General features: G+C 60.7%; 1 protein-coding gene across 5 annotated transcripts in view; it reads right to left on the bottom strand.

Annotated features, from left to right (window-relative positions):
• Nucleotides 1-18,087, bottom strand: part of BEGAIN (brain enriched guanylate kinase associated) — a 44,105-nt gene that overhangs the window by 18,896 nt on the left and 7,122 nt on the right. For 3 of the 5 annotated variants that reach the window (XM_033850612.2, XM_033850611.2, XM_073800041.1), the window contains one exon: nt 8,290-8,318. In XM_033850612.2, coding sequence (XP_033706503.1) covers nt 8,290-8,318 — 29 coding nt within the window. Of the gene's footprint in view, nt 1-6,914; nt 6,995-8,289; nt 8,319-18,087 lie in introns of those variants that run through there. The other 2 variants (XM_073800043.1, XM_073800044.1) reach the window with 1 other exon arrangement.

The following is an 18,087-nucleotide window of genomic DNA, read 5'->3' as shown; positions in this document are numbered from 1 at the left end:
GCGGGCCCCAGGAAGCCCCCAAGGCCCCCCTTTCTGGCTGTGTTGGGGCTCCTTGGGCACCCCCGCCTGGCCTCGTCTTTCCTAGCACCCAGCCCAGCACCGCTGCTCATCTACTCTCTTTCCTCACCCCCTAGACTGAGGGGGCCTGGAGGGTGGGACTGTGCACACGTTGGCCCTGGACCCCTCCCCTGCCCCAAGGCCACACCTGCTCTCTGCCCAGAATCCGAGTGCAGGGGGCGTCCGCTGGGAGGACAGGTGGGTGGTGTGGTGCGACCGCGGGTGAGGCTCCCAGATGAAGCTCCCAGCGCCCGCCACGCTGCCCTGGAGCCCAGGTGAGAAGAGGCTGCCGTGCAACACTCTGATGATCAGGTTCTGCCCACCACGGAGCCCACGCTGGCTTCACTCATGTGACCACCCCACCACAGACACGGGCACGCATTAACTGGACTGGCGGTGGGGCCCGCTTTCCAGAATTCTGGGGATCATAAAGGTAATCAGGGCTGTGGGAGGCTTGTTGATGACCCTGGAGCGCGGGGCATAGGGTGGCCTGCCCAATCCCAGCACTCTCTACGTGCCCCTGGGCCCCTCCGGGATGCCCTTGGTCCCTGGTCCCTCTGCCCTCACCGCCCCACCTACCCCGCACCTCTCCACACCCACAGGAGACAGTCCTGGGGGCCAAACTGAGTCTAGAAGAAAAGAACACTGGCGTTATGATCATAGATTTTAGCAGCAGCTGGTGGTTGCAAGGCACTGGGGCCGAGGAAGGAGGCTGCTTTTCTGGGCCTCAGTTTCCCCATCAGTAACCAAAGCCCAAAGGACACCTGTGACCATCACCTCCTCTGGAAGCTTCCCCCGAGATCACCCCCATTCAATCACTCAATCACCCAGTGAGACCTACTGCGTGCCCTTGACAGTCCCCTCACTGAATCCTCACCCGAGGCCTGGCAGGGAGTGGGGAAGCTACCCATTGTACAGATGAAAGAATTGTGGCCTGGAGGGCCAGGGCCTTTCTCAAGGGCACCCAGCTAGTGAGCATGGGAGCCAGGATAGAACCCTCCCCATGGCAGCCCCTCTGGCCAGGACACAGGACACAGAGGCGCAACCCCCTGCCCTGGCAGGGCACCCCCCCATGCTGTCTGCCACGAGGGCTGAGGATCCCAGGATACCTGCTCCCGAGCACCCATCCCACAGACATCTCGTGCATCCCCGCCTGCCCCATCTCCATCCTCCCCATGTCAGGTAGCAGCAGCTCCATCGCTCAAGAAAGACACCCAGGCCTTGCCCCCGACACCGGCGCCCTGATGGGCAACGCCTCCAGAGCCTCAGTGGGCCTGTCGAGGGATGCAGGCAATGCAGCAGCTCTCAGGCTGTCATGAAGGTAGGGTGAGAGCGTGCAGGAGGGGGCCAGAGATCTCAAACAGTCAGGGCTGGCTTTCTGCCCGTGGTGAACGGGGGTGAGGCAGAACGCTGAGAAACAGGTACACGGCACGTCCTTGCTCTGAAATACTCAGCCACCACCAGGACTGGTGATGCGCCCGCTCTGGGAAAGATGCAGTCTGGGGGCACAGCAGAGCCGGCCCGCTGCCCCCGACCCTGAAATGCTCTCGCAGTCCTAATTCAGTCTATGTCTGCAGGTCACAGCCCGACACCACCCCTCGCCAGGCGGTCCTCTCCTTCACGATGGGAATAATGCCATCTGCCCAATGGTTGGGGAAACAGGGTCTGGGAACAAATGAGACCATGTGAGAGGCGGGCAGGAGGCTAACAGGGTGAAGCGGCCCACACAGCGCCAGCCACGTGCCCAGCTCCACGTTCACGAGTTCATTCGCAAAACAACCTTCCAAGTTAGGTGCTATTATTATGATCTGCGTTTTAGAGATGCAGAAACTGAGAATCAGAGAGGTTCAGAAACTTGCCCAGGTCCACACAGCCAGTAAGTGGCAGGTCTGGGATTCAAATCCAGGTAAGTCCACCTTCTTAACCACGTACTTCATCAGGGAGCCTTTGCAGAGGAGTGGGACTCAGATGGGCTGTGAGGACAGGAGACTTTGAAGGGCAGGGCAGAAGAAGGTAAGAGAGAACAGTCCATGTGGATGGTCCCTTTATAATGCCCTGACTCCCAAAGGGAGAAATCAAAGTGAGGCAGTCATTCACAGCTTAGTAAGAATTAGCGCATAAGACTTCCTCTGCTAGAATCATGTTTAGAAGTGAGGCAGAGCTGGGAGGAGCAGCTGGGTCCAGGGCTCAGGTGGCCACACAGAGGGGCGCTGGGTGCCACACAAGAGCTTTGGGTTTTCTGAAGGGTCAGTGGGGGCCCGGAGGCCTCGGAGGTGCATCCTCACTCTGGGCTTCGGGAAGGGTGTGGGTGTGGCCCTCAGGAGGGAAGGGGCGAGTGGGCTGCAAATTTTGGCCCAGACACAGAGAGGCCTCCTCCCACTGGGCAGTGTCCAGCTGCTCTGGGAGGCTGTGGCTGTCCTGACCCCGGAGACCTAGACAAGCCCCTTTCCGCCTCTGGCCTCTGTTTCCCCAAACCCCTTCGGCTCCGTGATCCCTCCTGGCTGGCAGGGGCGGGAGGCCGAGAGCCCGAGAACAGCAGAGCTCAGCTGCCAGGTGAGGAAGAGCATCCCCCCTGCCCGTGGGCCTTTGCCCACGTCGGACCCCCTGCCGGGAATGCCCTCCCCCCACTCCTCCTTATCTCCGTCCAAGCATCTCCCTCTCAGGAAGGCTCCTCTACATGCTGCTGAGGCCAGATCCCTCCGGTGGAGGCTCTCACACCTCTGAGGGCCTCTCACGGGGTGATTTTTTTTAAAAAACACTACTCCCTGAGGGGGTGGGGGGCAAAAGTGTCCCCAACACTCCCCTTCCTGGGGGGCAGAGTGGAGGCCCCCCTCTCGGGCATCATGAAGCGTGGGGAATCGCTGTTCCCCATCCTCCTTCCTCACTGTGCACCACACTTTGGTCTCATTCCAGAGCATTTACTGAGCATCTACTACGTGACAGCTCTAAGTGCTGGGGGTCAGCAGTCAGTTGCTGTTCTTGGCGGGGAGACGGATGTAAATAAGATAAATAAATAAGACAAATTGAGAGTCAGGTGGGGATGAGGGAGATGGAAAATCAAGGCAGGGAGGAGGAGGAGGCTGGGGGAGGGGCTATAATTGTACATGGAATGAGTGGTCAGGAGCACCACCCTGACCAGGGATGACATTTGAGAAAGATGTGAGAGGAGGGGAGGCAGGGAGTCACGTGGATATCTGGGGATGAACATTCCACGCAGAAGGAAAGGCACCTGCAAAGGCCCTGGGGCAGGAGCCTAAAAAAAAAACAAACCCAAAACAAGGAAAACCAAAAATATTTAAAAAACAAAAAACGAAAAAATTAAAAACACAACAAAAACACAAAACAACCCCCCAAACAAAAAAAAGCCAAAAAACAAAAAACCCCCAAACTCCCACAAAACCCCAAAAAACACAAACCCAAAAAAACACAACAAAAAAACCCAAACAAAAAAACGAAAAAATTAAAAAACACAAAACCCAAAACACAAAAAATCTCCAAAAACCAAAAAAAAATTTAAAAACAGAAAACCCAGAAAACCAGAAAACAAAAAAAGCCAAAAAACCGAAAAAAAATTTTTAACCCCAAAAACAAAAAAATCCCCCAAACCAATTAAAAAAAACCCAAAGTAAAACCCCACAAAACTCCAAAAAGCAAAAAAACACATACACACAAAACGAAAAACCAAAACCAAACCAACCAACCAAACAACAGCAGCAACAAAAACCCACAAAGAACGACGACCAAGAGGAGCCTGACCTCAAAACCATACGCGAAAATCACTTTCAATAGCTTCATGACGACAGAAGGGTTTCTTAAACAAGACACGAAAAGCGTTCATCAAAAAGTGAAAGTCTGAAAGATTCAAGAGAAATTCAACGGAATTAAAATTAAGAACTTCTGTTCATCAGAGGACCATTGAAAGAGTGAGAAGCAAGCAAACCAGCGGGAGGTGCATTTGCCACACGTGTGACTGACAAGGGCTCTCTGAAGAGCTCCAAATCAATAGGACAAGCGATGGAAAAACACACAGAAGTCACAAACGAGGAAGCCCAAACGGGCAGTAATCCAGGGCCGTGCAATTAACGCTACAGCTACCGGAGGAGCAGCTCCCCGCCTGTGGCCTGAGGGAGCCCAGGGAGGGGAGGCTGCGGAGACACACGAAGTCCCAGTGCTGCGGGGAGGGCGTGGCCTCATCTCCTAAAGCTGGCGGTGGGCGTGCCCTGTGCCCCCGCAGTGCCGCCCCGAGGTACCCCAGGGAGGCTGCACGAGCTCCCCAGCACCTGGACAGGCACGGTCACAGCAGTTTCATTCAACAATGGTCCAGGCTGGAAGCCGCCCGTCCGGATGGCCATCAGTGAACAAAGAGGTATAACTTCACTCACAAATGCCGTTCCCCAAGACAGCCAGCAATGGGCAGCTCCACGCACTCTAAGGACACCTCTCGAAAACATGATGCTTTAGTGGAAAAAAAAAAAAAGCCAACCTGAAAGCACAGGCTAATAGACACCATGTATGTGAAGTTCCAGACCGGGCAAAACAAAACGATCTCTGTTAGGGATGCTTTCAGGCAGCCAAATCGGGAAGAAAACAAGCAACCACTTTATCACAAAAGCCAGGATCCTGAAGACTTCCGGGGGAGGGGGAGGGGGCTGTGACTGGGGAAGGGTCTCGATGGGGGCTGATCCCTGGGAGGTCGGCAGCATTCAACGTGTTGACCTGGGTGGCGGTCGTCCTAAAGTTAACCTCTAAACGGCACAGATGTTTATTACTTTTTCTAGATGCCTATCACAGTTCACAACTTTGAACAATTATATTGTGGGGGGAGGGATGGACTTGGAACAGGAATAGCTCTGGGTTTCCTAGGCACCTTCTGTGTCCCAGGTGCCATGTGAGGCGACTGACCCACTTTGCTCTATGACAGAGGAGAGAACTGAGGCTCCCACAGAGGAAATGGCTTGCCAAAAGGCATGCAGCAAAGCGGCCACGGCAGTTGTTAAAACAGGCGGAGCCGGGGCAGACAAGGCAGAGGAGGGGATTAACTTGGGATTAGCGGTGCAGCGGCTCCGCGTGCTGACAGCCAGCCGGGACTCGCTAATATCTGCAAATATTTGAGTGTCACGGGAAGAGTTTTTCAAGCAGTCAGAGGCAGGAGAGCTGGGTGAGCGAGGGACAGGGGGCATGCATCAGGCCAGAGCAGAGGCGGCCAGATCTGGGGCTGGAGAAATGGACCCCATGCTCTGCTCCCAGGGGCTTCCTTATGGGGTGCAGAGGACAGAGGACACCCCACCGACCTCCACTCCCCACCCCTCACCGGTCTCCCTGAACACAGCCTTGTTTCCTCAGGCCCCCAGGACTCTGCACCTCTAGGAAGGCTTGTCCTATCTGTCCTCCTTGCAAACTCCTATTCATTCTTTAAGCCTTGGCTCAAGTGTCCCTGCTTCCAGGAAGCCCTCTCTGATTCCCCAGGCTAGTGTCTCCAACCTGGGATCCCCGGGGGCCTGTGTTTTGGGCCTGGGTCCCTGTTCTGGAGGGCTGACCTGTCTCAGCACGAGCGCAGGACCTGGTACACAGAGGGGGAATGAGCCCATCTGGGGGTGAGGGATAGGAGAGTCACAAAAGCCACAGAGAAAAGTGACAAGGAGGATAACTAGTCTGTCATGTGGACAAGAAGGTGGGTGGAAGGGCATTCTGAGCAGAGACAACAGCATGGGAGGCCTGAAAGGCAGAGAGGCATGAAGGTGACAGCTAGTTCGGGACTCAGAAGTGGGGCTGCAGCGTGGGGTGGTGGTGAGGAGAGAGGCTCGGGCAGAGGGAGCCCCAGCTGGGTACCTGCTCACAAAGGGAGCCGCTGAGGGTCACAGGACATAGTCCTTGTGGTTCGGGCACTGCGGGTGGGTGTGTGTGTTGCGTGACAAGTGTTGGACGGGGCAAAGGGCCTGCCCTCTCGGAGCTCAGTTCAGATTCCTAGGCCCAGCCTGCGATGCGGGCCCCAGGACAGGAGGAAGGACCCCGGCACAGAGCCATCCTGCTGGACAGCCAAGACCCCTTCACTTGGACCACAGATGAATCTTCTCCCACCTGAGAACCCAGAGTTGTGCAGGTCGGATGCCCCACAGTGAACCTCTACCTGGACACCTGCTGTGGGCCAGGTCCTGGGTGAGGCCCGCCAGACCCCAGTATCTCAGGTCGTCCTCCCAACAGCCCTGCAAGGTGGGGGTGCTCAGGATACCCACTTTACAGATGAGGAAACTGAGCCCCAGAGAGGGTCAGGACTTTGCCAGAAGACCCTGTGACCTACACCATGGGAGGCCATGCTGACCAGCTTCCCCTACATCCCTTGGGGCCTCTTGGTCCTGGACCCCCAACACTAAATGCAGGGCAGAACCCTACAGGGGCAGCCCCAGTACTGGCTGGGAAGAAATAGTCTGGAAAGGCCCTCGAGGTCGCTCTGAAACTACTAATAGGGTGAGAGGGAGAGGAGAGCAGGATGCTCCCCAATTCTGGGAGGCTATGCTGTGTCCTGGCCACACGGGACCCCCAATCCCACCAGCTCCTGAGCTCTGCTTCCGATGCCTCAGTGAAGCCAAGAAGCCTGGGCCCTGGCCACTGCGACCAACCTTCAGGATTCCGCTCAGGGAAGCCCTCAGACCACCCAACAAAGAGATGCTCGTGCCCTCAGCAGCTGGGACAGTGGATCTGCCCACCCGGCTCACTTGTCCACCTGTGTTCCAGCCAGGCTGGGCCATGTCTCTGTCCCTACTGCTCACAAGCTCCAGGCTGGGCATGGAGAGAGAGGGAAAGAGAACCAGAGAGGGGCCCCCCACCAGGCTGGCCTCAAGGTGCCCCATGAATACTACCTTCTTTTCAAGTCCCAGCTACGTAGTGATGCCTCCTCCACAGACAGCCCCATCCAGTAGGGGTACTGGTGAGATGATAGCTGATGGGGGTATAGAGGAGGGTCCTGGCATGAGGTCAGAGGCCCGAGCTCATCTATGTGGCCAGAGGCAGAGCTGCCGCTGTCTGGGCCTCATAAGCCCCACCTGGACCTTGACCATGATAAGGTGGGCCTGGCTGATGGACGTTTGGTTTTGTGTCTGAGCTCCTACGACCTAAGAGACTGGACTCCTCCTCCCAGCCCAAGACAGATGGGTTCTGGTCCTGTGGGACCCACAAGGGAGGGCTGCACTCCAGCTCAGCGGCCAGAAGAAGGCCCTGCTCTCATGTCCAGTCTGGGGCCTCCGTGTGGGCCCACCTGTCCCCAGGTCCCCCGGGCATTCCCGAGTGACTCATCCACAGCACTGAGGGTCACTTGGGAAGGCCCCGGGGCCCTCTCCCCTAGCCCGTGGGGCCTGCCCTGGAACAAGCTGGGCTCTGCTGGGTCCCTGCCCCCTGGGGAATGGGTGCACCCGCTACCGAGCTGCCTCCCCAGGGGTGCTGATCCTGGCCTTGGGAGGGGGGAAGAGGGGGAAGGAGGAGGCCAAGAGACCCTCCAGGCCCCGCGGATCTTCCTGAAACCCAGCAGCCAGAGCTGGGCCTCGGTTCAGCTTCCGGAAGGAAGACACAGGAGGGGTGATCCCAAAGTGGGGGTCAGGGCGCCCAAGGGAAGTTGTGAATATTCAAATCGACTGATCCCGGGCCAGCCGAGAAGGGCGCCCAGTGGAGTCCTTAAGGCTCAAAGTTTAGCACCTGGAGGGAGGCCGAGGGAGACTCTCCCCAGACGCCCTCTCGGGATTCCCCTAAAATGGCTCCAAGACGCGACTGCCTGGCCCGCCGGGAGGACCCCATCCCCCGTCCCTGCCCCCACAAAGTGGAAACTTAAAAACTCAGAACAGGCAACTGTCAGCTGGGGGATGGGAGACCGGCCGGCGCGGGGGACTGATGCGTAACGGCAGGAGCAGGGTCCCGGGGGACAATCCAGAGTCCAGGGCAGGGCCGGGGGTACCGCGTAACCCCGCGCGCGCGCCGACCCGGCCCTGGGTGGCGCACTCCCACCCGCAGCCGCATCGGCCCAAGCCCGGCCGGGGACCCCCCGCGCGGCGCTCCCCGCGGTCTAGCCGAGCGCGCGCGCGCGCACACACGCACCACACACACGCATACCGGCCCGGGCCAGCCCCGCCGGGCGGCCGCGGGCCGTAGATGCGCTCGGGCAAAGCCCTCTCCCGTCGCCCTCCCTAGCGCCCCCATCCCCGACCCCGGCCCCGGGAGCCGCGGCACGGAAGACGCTCCACTCACCTGAGTTTCTCCATGTCTGCGGCAGAGGCCTGCGAGAAACCAAACGAGAGGGTCAGCAGGCAGGAGGCGTGCGCTCCGCGGCCGCGCCGGGCGGAGCTGGGCACCGCGGGCACAGGCGGGCGCGGCGGCGGGTCACCCCCGCGCGGCTCGGTTGTTGGAAAGTCCGGCCCGCGCGCCCCCAGCCCACACTCACTGGCCGCAGTCCCTGGGACTCAGTGGGTGCGCGGGGCCTCGGCCGAGTAACAGGTGAGCCCGCCCGGGCCGCCGCGCACCGAGTTACGCCCCCCGGGGAGAGGAAGGGGCTGGCCCGGGGACTCGGGACCGCGCTGACCGGGCCGATCCCAGTCTCGCCTGCCCGAAAAAGAGGGGACCCGGACTGGCTGCGTTAACTCTCCGGCGGCCGCGGTCCCCGCTGCACCCCCCGCCCCGCCCCACCCCGCCCGTTAACCCTTCCAGCCCCGCGCTCCCTCCCGGAGGAAGCCAAGCCCTGAATTGCAGAATCTCCGAGTCGGAGAATGTTCAAATCGGGCAATTGGGGGCCATATGGAAGTGCAGAACCTGACACGCACACGATCCGAGGGTGCTAGCAGTCGGGACCTCAGACTCCTCAATCAGGGACCCTGCTGCCCTCAGCTCCTGGGGTCCGGGCCTGGCTCGCCCCTCCGGGCCCAAGGGATTAACCCTTGCGCGCCCTGTTCGCCAGCGGGGCTCCCTGCCGGGCTTGCGCAGACCCGCCCGCGCGCGCCTTGGAGACCCTCCCCGCCCAGCCCGGCGCAGCCGGGAAGCCCCTCCGAGGGCCGGACGGGGGGCCCATCGGCTGCCATTAACCCTGCGGGCGCCGGCGAACAACCCGGACCGCTAGCGGCCCGGGCGGGATCGCACTTCCTGCGCGAAGCGGGGTGCGCGGGAAGGGCTCTCCATCGCCCGGGAGAGGCCGCTCCCGGGGGCTTTTCCCCGTCCTTCCGTACCATGGCCGGCATTAAAGGGGGACGGGGGGCTGAGCCCAGGGACCACGCGACACACCTGGGAAGACTGATGGCTGCCCATCCCGGCCCCTCGCGCCAGGAGCCGCCGCCGCGTCCGCCGGGAGCGCGCTCCGCTCCGGTCGGGGCCCCACGCCGCCTCCCCACCGCCCCGCCGGGCGAGGGCGCAGCCCGGCAGCCAGCGCCGAGCTGGAAGGCCCGACCGGGGGCCCTCCGCCAGGCTCGGCCACCAATTCCCCGGGTGCTGGTCAGGCCCTCCCGAGACTCCCCTGGCCTCAGTTTCCTCACCTGCGAGCTGGGCTTGGGGGCAGGGGGAGCAAGACAAGGCGCTCTGCTGCCCTTCTGCATCGCGGACTGCGGAGGGGCTGGGGTGCGGGAAGGAATTCCAGAGGAAAGGATCCCCGAGGCGTCTGGACTGGCGGCCAGACACAATCCCCGACGCTCTAAAAGTTGTCGGAGACCACGAGCCCAGACCCCTCTATATACCCTCCTCCCCCAAGACAAAGAGCTGGCCGATTGGCCAGCATCTCCCCGACGCCCCCTATGTACCCAGGCCCACCTTTCCCAGGTTCCCATCACCGCGCTCAGCACACTAGATCCCAGCATACAGCAGGCGCTCAATAAACACGGATAATGCATGCTTGAATCCTACACCTCTCTGGCGTGTCTTTCCTGCCTCTTCCCTTCTGGCTGTGAGTTCCAGGCAGGAGCCCGGTCCCTTCACCAGGGCACCCCCAGCACCCAGCAGGCCTGGCTTCCACCCCGCCAACGCAGGGTGGGAGGAGCCCTGCGCTGCGAGGGTCAGCCCCAAGCCCCAAAGTCCAAGTGTTCCATCATCCACCCACGGTGTCTCGCTCATTCATTAGCTCTGGGCTTGGTTCTTGCGGTTCGGAGGCGGCAGCAAATGAGGCGAGCCCTGCCCTCAGGGGCTAATGGTTGAGAAATGAAACCGCGGCTTGCCTCGCGGGAGTGTCCACTCACAGCAGAACGGCAGAGATAATAAGGACACCACCGCCCAGCAGCCCCGCGTTCACCGCACTGTCCGGCTCTTCCTCAGGGAAGCAGTCACTCGCATTTTACGCGTAAGGAGAGCGAAGCTCAGAGACAGAGCCCAGCCGGGCCTGGACCCCATTCCTCAGAGACCTTTCCCACCCAAAGCCTGGGGACACCCCTCAGATGCCTCCAGTTGCCTCAGTCACTCACAGTGAATGACCTGCCAGGGAGTTTGTCTAAAATTAATAAGAATGTATTAAAATTTAATTATAAAAATCTCACATTTATTATTTATATTGAATGTTTCAGCTCTTCTCAAAGGCCTGTCTGGGGATTTCTTCCCCAAGAAGGGACTCTAGGAGAGGCTGCTGAGTCGCCCTGGTGGCAGGGGGTGGGGTGGGAGGGAGGGAGGGGGGTGGGAGGGGCAGAAGGCTGACAGGGAATGGGGGGGGGGTCCAGCCGCAGCACCTCAGCAGCCCCTGCCTTCACTCTGCTAATCCAGACCCTGAAGCCTGGCTCTGATCCTACCACGCAGTCTCCCCAGACCCAGTGACTGTGTGGTCACCACCGCCCTCACCCTTAAAGGCCGCTTCCTCCAGTCAGCCCTCCATGATGGAGGCCCAGCGGAGTAGTTGGGTTTGGCCTCCACACCAGTTCTGTACTCCCTGGGGCAGGGCCTGTGTCTTGCCCAGCTGTGTCCCGGGGCTAGCCCAGCACCTCACCCAGGGGGTGGGAGCTGTGCGTGAAGCTCTGGGTGTATGTGCAAAGAGTGTCACAGCTGTGTGTGGCTGGCCCTGTGCGGAGGGGCTATGCCTTTGGCAATGGTCTTGGTATTGGGGCCAGAGAACCACGTTTGAGTCTTGACTCTGCAAATCATAATCACAAGATTTGGGGATACTCCTGACATGCCCCTCTTCTGGATGAGGAGACCTGGGCCGGAGCATGAAGTGGCTTGCCCTGCCACCTGAGGTTAGCTGAGGCTGCCTGTTGGGCTGGGTGCAGGAGAATGGGGCACTGCGTGGGTCTCAGACCACAGGTGGTGCCTCCATTATAGGAGGGGGGCCGGGGCTGGTGGAGACCATGACTATGAGGGACCTTGAGATGTCTAGGGTCCCCAGTGTGAAATGATGGGGCAGGAAATACCCTCAAGGTCCTATCTGGCCCCTCCAGGGACCACAGGCAAGTGGGGTCCCAGTGCTCTCCTGATACAGGTAGGAACACAGGCTGGCACTCCGGGTGCCCTCAGAGGGAGGGTTCATCCCTGCCCTGGGCGCTGTCCCTCTGGTTCACCCCATACTCACAGCCCCACGCCTATTCCTGCGACACACCTGTGACATTGTCACTGTCTGTCCTAGACTCTCCTCTTGTCTCTTCTAGGTGGTCCAGCCCGGTGGCCGTCTTTATTTCACACAAGCCCCACTTGTTGGCTAAACCGGACCACACCATGCATCCCTGCCTCAGCCCACCTGCTACGTCTTCCTCCATGCCTTTGCTGGTGCTGGCCCCTGCCGCCCCGAATGCTCACCCTCCTTCACCCCAAGCCATATTCTGAGCTCCCTGCCGACCACCACGGCCCCACCACCTCCCTCCTTTCCCTATTCCCTGAGAGACTCTGAGCTTCCCGAGGGCCAGAGACAGGCCCCTCCACCCTTAGTTGCCTACTGTACAGCCCGCGCAGCCTTTGGCCCTGTTAAGGAAATCAATCCCGTTTAATCCCCATCGTGACTTGCGAGGCGGGTCTTACAACCCCCATTTTACAGATGCAAAAACAGAGGCTCCAAGAGGCAAACCCCTGCAGGTCGGGTGCAGAAGCGTGGAGGGTTGGGGCAGCTTCCCGAGCGGCCATCCTCCCGGTGGCACCTGGGCACGTGACTGATGCACACAGTAGGTGCTCCCAAGGGCAATGGAGGGAGGCGACTCTGCGTCACAAGTCAAGCCTCAACGAGGGGTCGGTAAATACTGACTGGGCCCGGCCTAACCCTCTGACCACACCCCCACCACCTGCCCTTCACTTGGCACACATTGGCCACACTGGCCACTTTGCTGGTCCCAAGCTCACCCAGCTCACTCCTGCCTCAGGGCCTTTGCACTTCCTTCCCTCTGCCTGGATCTTTCCTTCTCTGACTACCCACCTAAAGTAGCTCCTCTCTCCCACCAAATGATTTCTCATCACGCCCTGTCCCTTTGGACGCATCCTCCGTGTCCGTTTGCCTGCCCCCGCCCCTGCACCTGCACTACAAGAGACACCCCTGACAGCAGGGTCCCTCTGCTTCAGCTACGGTGTCTCCATCACCAGGGCCTGTTGCAGAGGCCTCTGATGAGCCGTTGGTGACGCCTGAATGAATGCAATCGCTCTTAATCCCCAGCCAGTGGCATCTGCTCTCCACCTCGAGCAGCCTCTGGTCTGCTCTCACGGTCCCTGTCACTCACCCGTCGTCCCATCCCCTCCCCCAAGCCCACCCCCATGTTGGGGGCACCTGAGCCCGCTTGGTACCCAGCACACACACACCTGCACAGAGCCCTGCCCAGGGAACCCCTCTGCTGATGGGGGTCAGTCCCACACTGGCTCCCACGAGCAGATGTGTGAACCCTCTACTGGACCATCTGGCCCGGGTGTGTTGCTGCCCTTTCCCACCCAAATCTTGTGATGCTTGGAAACTGTCGCGAGAAGGAAAGCGGGTCCAGGTCAAGGAGGGGTCTGCTGGGTGCTGAGGCCTCCCCTCTGCTTCCGACTCACCCTGTGACCCTGGGCGAGTCCCTGCCTCCCTCAGGGCCTGTGATGGGTCCCCTGGGCCCTCCTTAGATCTACTCTGAGCTCCAGCTTCCTTGTTCCTGACCCTGTTCCCTCACCCTCTTCTCAAGGGGAGGAAACGAGCTGAAGAGTACAGAGGGCAGAGATGGGGGGGGACCAAATCCCAGATGTGGCCCAGGCAGCGGCCACCCACCTCCCACTGACGGAGACTTGGGCTTCCTATGCAGCTTTGTGAACTTGGGCAAAACCCTCAACCTCTCCGAGCTCAATCCCTCATCTAGGGAGGATGGAAGATCTTCAAAGGACGTTGTGAGTGACACGGTGGCCACGCATGCGTATGGGCCTGTCTTGGGGATAGGGCTGCAGCCACTCCCGAGCCAGACTCTAGACGTCATCACTCAGGGTGGACCCTCTTCTAAGAGGTTTTACATCACTCCTTGCCTTCTTGCATTCACTCAACAAACATTCACTGTGTGCCCTGTTCTAGGGGACTCAGCAGTGAACAGACTAAACTAGAGGACCTTCTCTGCTCTCACGGTGCTGAGATTCCCACCGCGGGGAGGCAGATTAGCCAGGGCATCAGTGCAGTGCCCGTCCTGCCCTGAGTTCAGGAAGCGTCCGGTCACCAGTGGGCAGCAGAGGTTGAGTTGGGGGCCCCTCGGGCTGCTGTGCGGAGGACGCACTGAGGGGTGAGGGCAGGGCCCGAGGAGTCCAGCTGCAGGCACCTACACAAATCCAGTGGGGACCAGGGTGGAGGCGGGAGAGGCACTCAGATGCCCTGACAGACTAGAGAAGGGGGTGGAAGGAAGAATCGCCAAAGATGAGGCCACGGGTTTTGGCCTGAGCAGCTTGAAGGGGGCTGGGGAGAAGCTCGGGATTCGGGTCCAGACATCCCAGCAGGGATACGGACAAGAGGGTGGGGACTTGGGTTTGGAGTTCAGAGGAGGGTCCAGGAGATGTGAATCTGGGAGTGGCCAGCATGGAGACAGCAATTAGGCTTGGAAACTGGATGAGGTCGCCAAGGGAGCAAGCGTAGATGGGGAAGAGGAGGGGCTCTGCCAGGCGAGGGTTCAGAGAGGGGGCGGGGCCAGCCCAGGGCACCGAGGAGGGGCAGGCGGGGAGGTAGGAGGAGAGTGTCACGGGTGAGAAGCCAGCCTCGGGTCCCTCAGCATCCCCCGCAGGGCTCGCTGCGCTGGGCACACAGTGGGTCATCCTGATACCTCAGTCGGAATACCAAGGTGAGCACAGGTGGACGGGAAAGGGGCGAGCGCTGGCCCAAGGTCACTCAGCAAGTTGGGGGCTTGAACCCGTACCTTGGCTTGGGGCTGTCCCCAGATGGGGCCAAGAATGTCCTTCCCCTGGGGATTCTGGAGGACCTCGCTGCGGGCTGAGAGGTGCCCCGTCCCATCCCCCCGGCCGGGCCCCAAGCTTCTCTGCGTGGCCTGGGCAGGGCCTCGGCTTCCCAGCCGTGCGCCGGTACAGACGGACTAGGCCCGCGGCAGCAAACTGGCCCGCTGAGCTAAATCGGGCCCGCCGGCATGTTGTATTTGGCCTGCGAGAGGGTTTTAATTTTTTTTTTTTAAACGTTTGAGCCAACATTTAAAAATTGGGAGAGTTTACATTTTAAAATCCGTATTTTTGGCTTCTACTGAAATTTTGGAAGATCTGGCAACTCCGGCCCACATTCCCACATGGCAACAGTTGGGGAGCAGGGAAGCAGCTGCCCCCTCCAGAAGCACCTTGGGGGTCCCCCACCGGGGAGAGGCGCTATCACACCTTACGCTGGCCCTACAGACGGGGAGCCTGAGGCCCAGAGGGTGGAGGGGGCTCACTCGTGAGGTCTCACGTGGGAAAGCCCCTCAGGCCGGATCCAAACGCAGCCCTGGGGAGTTCCAGGCCTGGCGTCTGGGGTCTTGTCACATCACTAAGGCCACTTCAGAGCCGCCAGCCCGCCTCTCCTTCCTTGACCCCGGCCTGTGCTTTCTGCTCTCTTCTGCCCGTTTTGTTCTCAGGAAACGCCTGGCTTCAGTCATTGACACTGTAGTACGAGTGAGCCTGGTACCAGGTCTGTGACAGTGACGGCTGGAGGTCCCTGAGACCTTCCACAGTGGCTTCTTGTTTGCTGGACAGTGAAGGGGCGGACCAGAGTCCCCCACGACCATGCCGCCAGACGGGGCAGAGGCCTTCCCCCACCCTTGCCTGCTCTGCCACTTCCTCCCTGAACTGGCTGACGGCGCGGCTCCAGGCACTGTCCTCCAGAAAGGGCTTTCAGACGGCTGCCTGGAAGCCCGGGGTCTCCCTACCTTCCCGAAGCCCCACCTGCACCCTGGGAACTGTTCCGAGGACACAAGCCTGTCCAGGCTAGGTAGAGGGGCCGTCGTCATCACCTTCACGGCCACCATCGTCCCAGGGACGGGATTCCTGTCGTGCGCCAGGCACCTCCACTGGCCACACACACGAAGACACTGGGGGATGCGGCTTGTCCGGGTTCCCTGAGCCGGGGCACAGCCCAGCCAGAACCCTGCCGGGCCCTGCTCGCTGAGCCTCAGTTCCTAGTCTGAGAAATGGGCCAGATCCTAGTATCTCTCACTGGCCTGTTTGGAGTATTCGACGCGAGGCTGGAGCTGACCACATATGATGCTGGGCTGGGCTGGGCTGGGCTGGGGGCTGAGGCCCACCTCCCGCTTCAAGGAGCCAACACCAGCTCCTTGGGAAGGACATGCTGGCCGGGACCCAGGACAGAGCCCTGCCCCCCAGCACCTGCTGCAGGACCCCGACAGGTCCCCGAGGCCCTGTGCTGCCTTCAGACAGAATCTTCCAGAGGCCTGAGCATCACGGGGCTCCCCCGGGCCCAGTGGTCCCTGGAGTGAGGTCTGCATGGTGTGCAGAGCCTAGAGCGGAGGGTGGGGAGGTCCCGGATGGCCAGGCCCACGTGGAGGGGGCCGGGGACGCGATCCTTACTGGGTGCCTGCTGGATGCTTTCCCCGTGACAAGGCGAAAGAAAACTCGTGACCATGACCGCTTTTCCACGGCCGGGGAAACCGAGGCCCCGAGTGGGTGGGCAACCTGCCCAGGTCCTTGAGCTGGGTCCCCCTGAGCTGAGAACTCCCCGGCTGCACTTGGCCCAGCAGACCCCAGAGGAAGGGCTGGTGGTCTTCAAATACCCAGAGCTTCCCTCCAGCCACGCTGCTCCCTGGCTCTCCCTGGAGAAAGGCAGTTCAGGTCATTGGAGGCAAGTGACGCGGAGAAGCGTAGGTGCAGAGGGGGAGGTGAGACGGCCTGTGTCCAGCCCCGGCTCCTCCCGTGACCTCCCCTCGCCTGTCACCTCCCAGTGCGCAGTAGTTCCGCAGCACAAGGATGACACCGACCCGCTGGGGGTGCACAGGGATGGAGAGTTAGAACAACTCTGGTAAGCACTCGGCAAGCATCAGCTCTCTGCTACCGCTCAGGATCTTATTTTTAAAAGAACCCCTCCGTGCAGGGCGGCCATTCCGGGAGGGGCCGGGACGAGATCTCCACCACCTGGCCCTGCAGCCCCACCTCGAGCCTGTGGCCAGGACAAGGCCCTCAACAGCCCATAAGGACCCGCCCTGGTCCCTGGGGACACAGGTGGTTTGGGAGACGAAGGCTAGCAGCGAGGTGGGGTGCCGTCATCCTGACACCTGCACGACCCGATCCCCCAGGACGGCCGAGCAGGTCTCACCGAGTCCTTCTTCCCACCTGTCTGAGGCTGAAGTGTGTGTGTGGGGGGGGTGATGATGGGCTACTTAGATTCCAAGACCTCAGTCCAAGCCCAGACTCCCCAGGGGGCCCCGGGGCAACTCAGAGCCTCAGTTTTCCAACTCCATAAAATGGGCAGCTAGGAAGGACGTGGACCCACCCGTCTGCCTGACAGGACTGTGACATCCGACCTCACGTGGACGTGTCTGAGGTTCAAAACTTCAAAAGAATCATCATATAAAATCCCGCGGTGAAACACCAAGGTCTCTGCCACTGGGGGTGTGATATTATTGTTATCATTGTTTACTCGTGAGTACTCCAGAAATAGCCTGCCTGCCCCAAAGCCGGAAATCTCATCCTAGAGCTGCATTCTTCGGGTGCTTAAGGTCTTTCCCGTGACAGTGATTATGAAAGGGGGGTGATGAGGGAACTCGGAGGGGGTCAGCCAGAACTTGTGAGGAAATGGCCCATCAAGGAGAAGGGAAGGGGCCCCAGCAGACCTCTGTCCAGCTGCCCCCTGGGGGATGGGCGGGGGCTGAGACTCACCGGGCTTGGAGGCCTCTGGGGGGAAGCAGCTGGGCCTCCATGCTTGCCGCCGCCCACGCGAGTCTCCGTGGCCCGGCCCGGCCCCCCTCTGCTTGCAGCCTCCGGGGCCACCTCCGAGGACAGCTGGGGGCTCAGGGCCAGGGTCTTCTCTGGGGCTGCAGATTCTGCGAGGGGCTCCCGGGCCAGGCCTGGGTCTTGCTCGCCTGGGGAGGGCTCCGGGCTGCGGCCTCTGGGGCCCCGGAAGGCCTCCAGGGTCCCGGGGTCCAGAACCCGCACGGCGACCTCATCCAGGAATCTGGAGAAGGGCAGCCTGGCCTCCTGTCGGCGGCTCAGCCGGGCGAGAGGGCCGGTGGCAGCCCTGCTGCCAGTGCCCAGGGGCTCCGGGATGGACAGCGGGCCAGGTGATGCCTTTGTCTCCTCCTGGCCAGGCTGTTTCAGCCAGCTGGGGTGAGATGGTGGGCCCTTGGGGTTCTGACCTGAGCTGGGGCTCAGTCTGCAGCTTTGAAGGTCCTCTCTGCAGACCTCCTTCCTGGGGGCTTCGGCCCTAGGCTCCACAAGGGAGCCGTGGCCATCCTGTCTGCGGCTGCCGGGGTCAGAGCCCCGTGCCTGGAAGCCGGCCCCTGAGAGCATCCTCCTTGGGCAGTCCAAGGCCAAGCCTCTCCAAGTACCTCACTGACACCTACTTCTCTCCTCCCACGTGGCTGGGACCCCTTTGCCCTCTGTGGGGGGCGGCGGCAGGGCCACCCGTCCCTCACTGGCCAGAGTGATCAGCTGAACGCTCGCCCCCATCGATCCAGAGAGCAC

This window comes from Tursiops truncatus, chromosome 2, assembly GCF_011762595.2.
Source record: "Tursiops truncatus isolate mTurTru1 chromosome 2, mTurTru1.mat.Y, whole genome shotgun sequence".
NCBI lineage: Eukaryota > Metazoa > Chordata > Mammalia > Artiodactyla > Delphinidae > Tursiops > Tursiops truncatus.
This window is presented reverse-complemented; position numbering and strand designations above follow the sequence as displayed.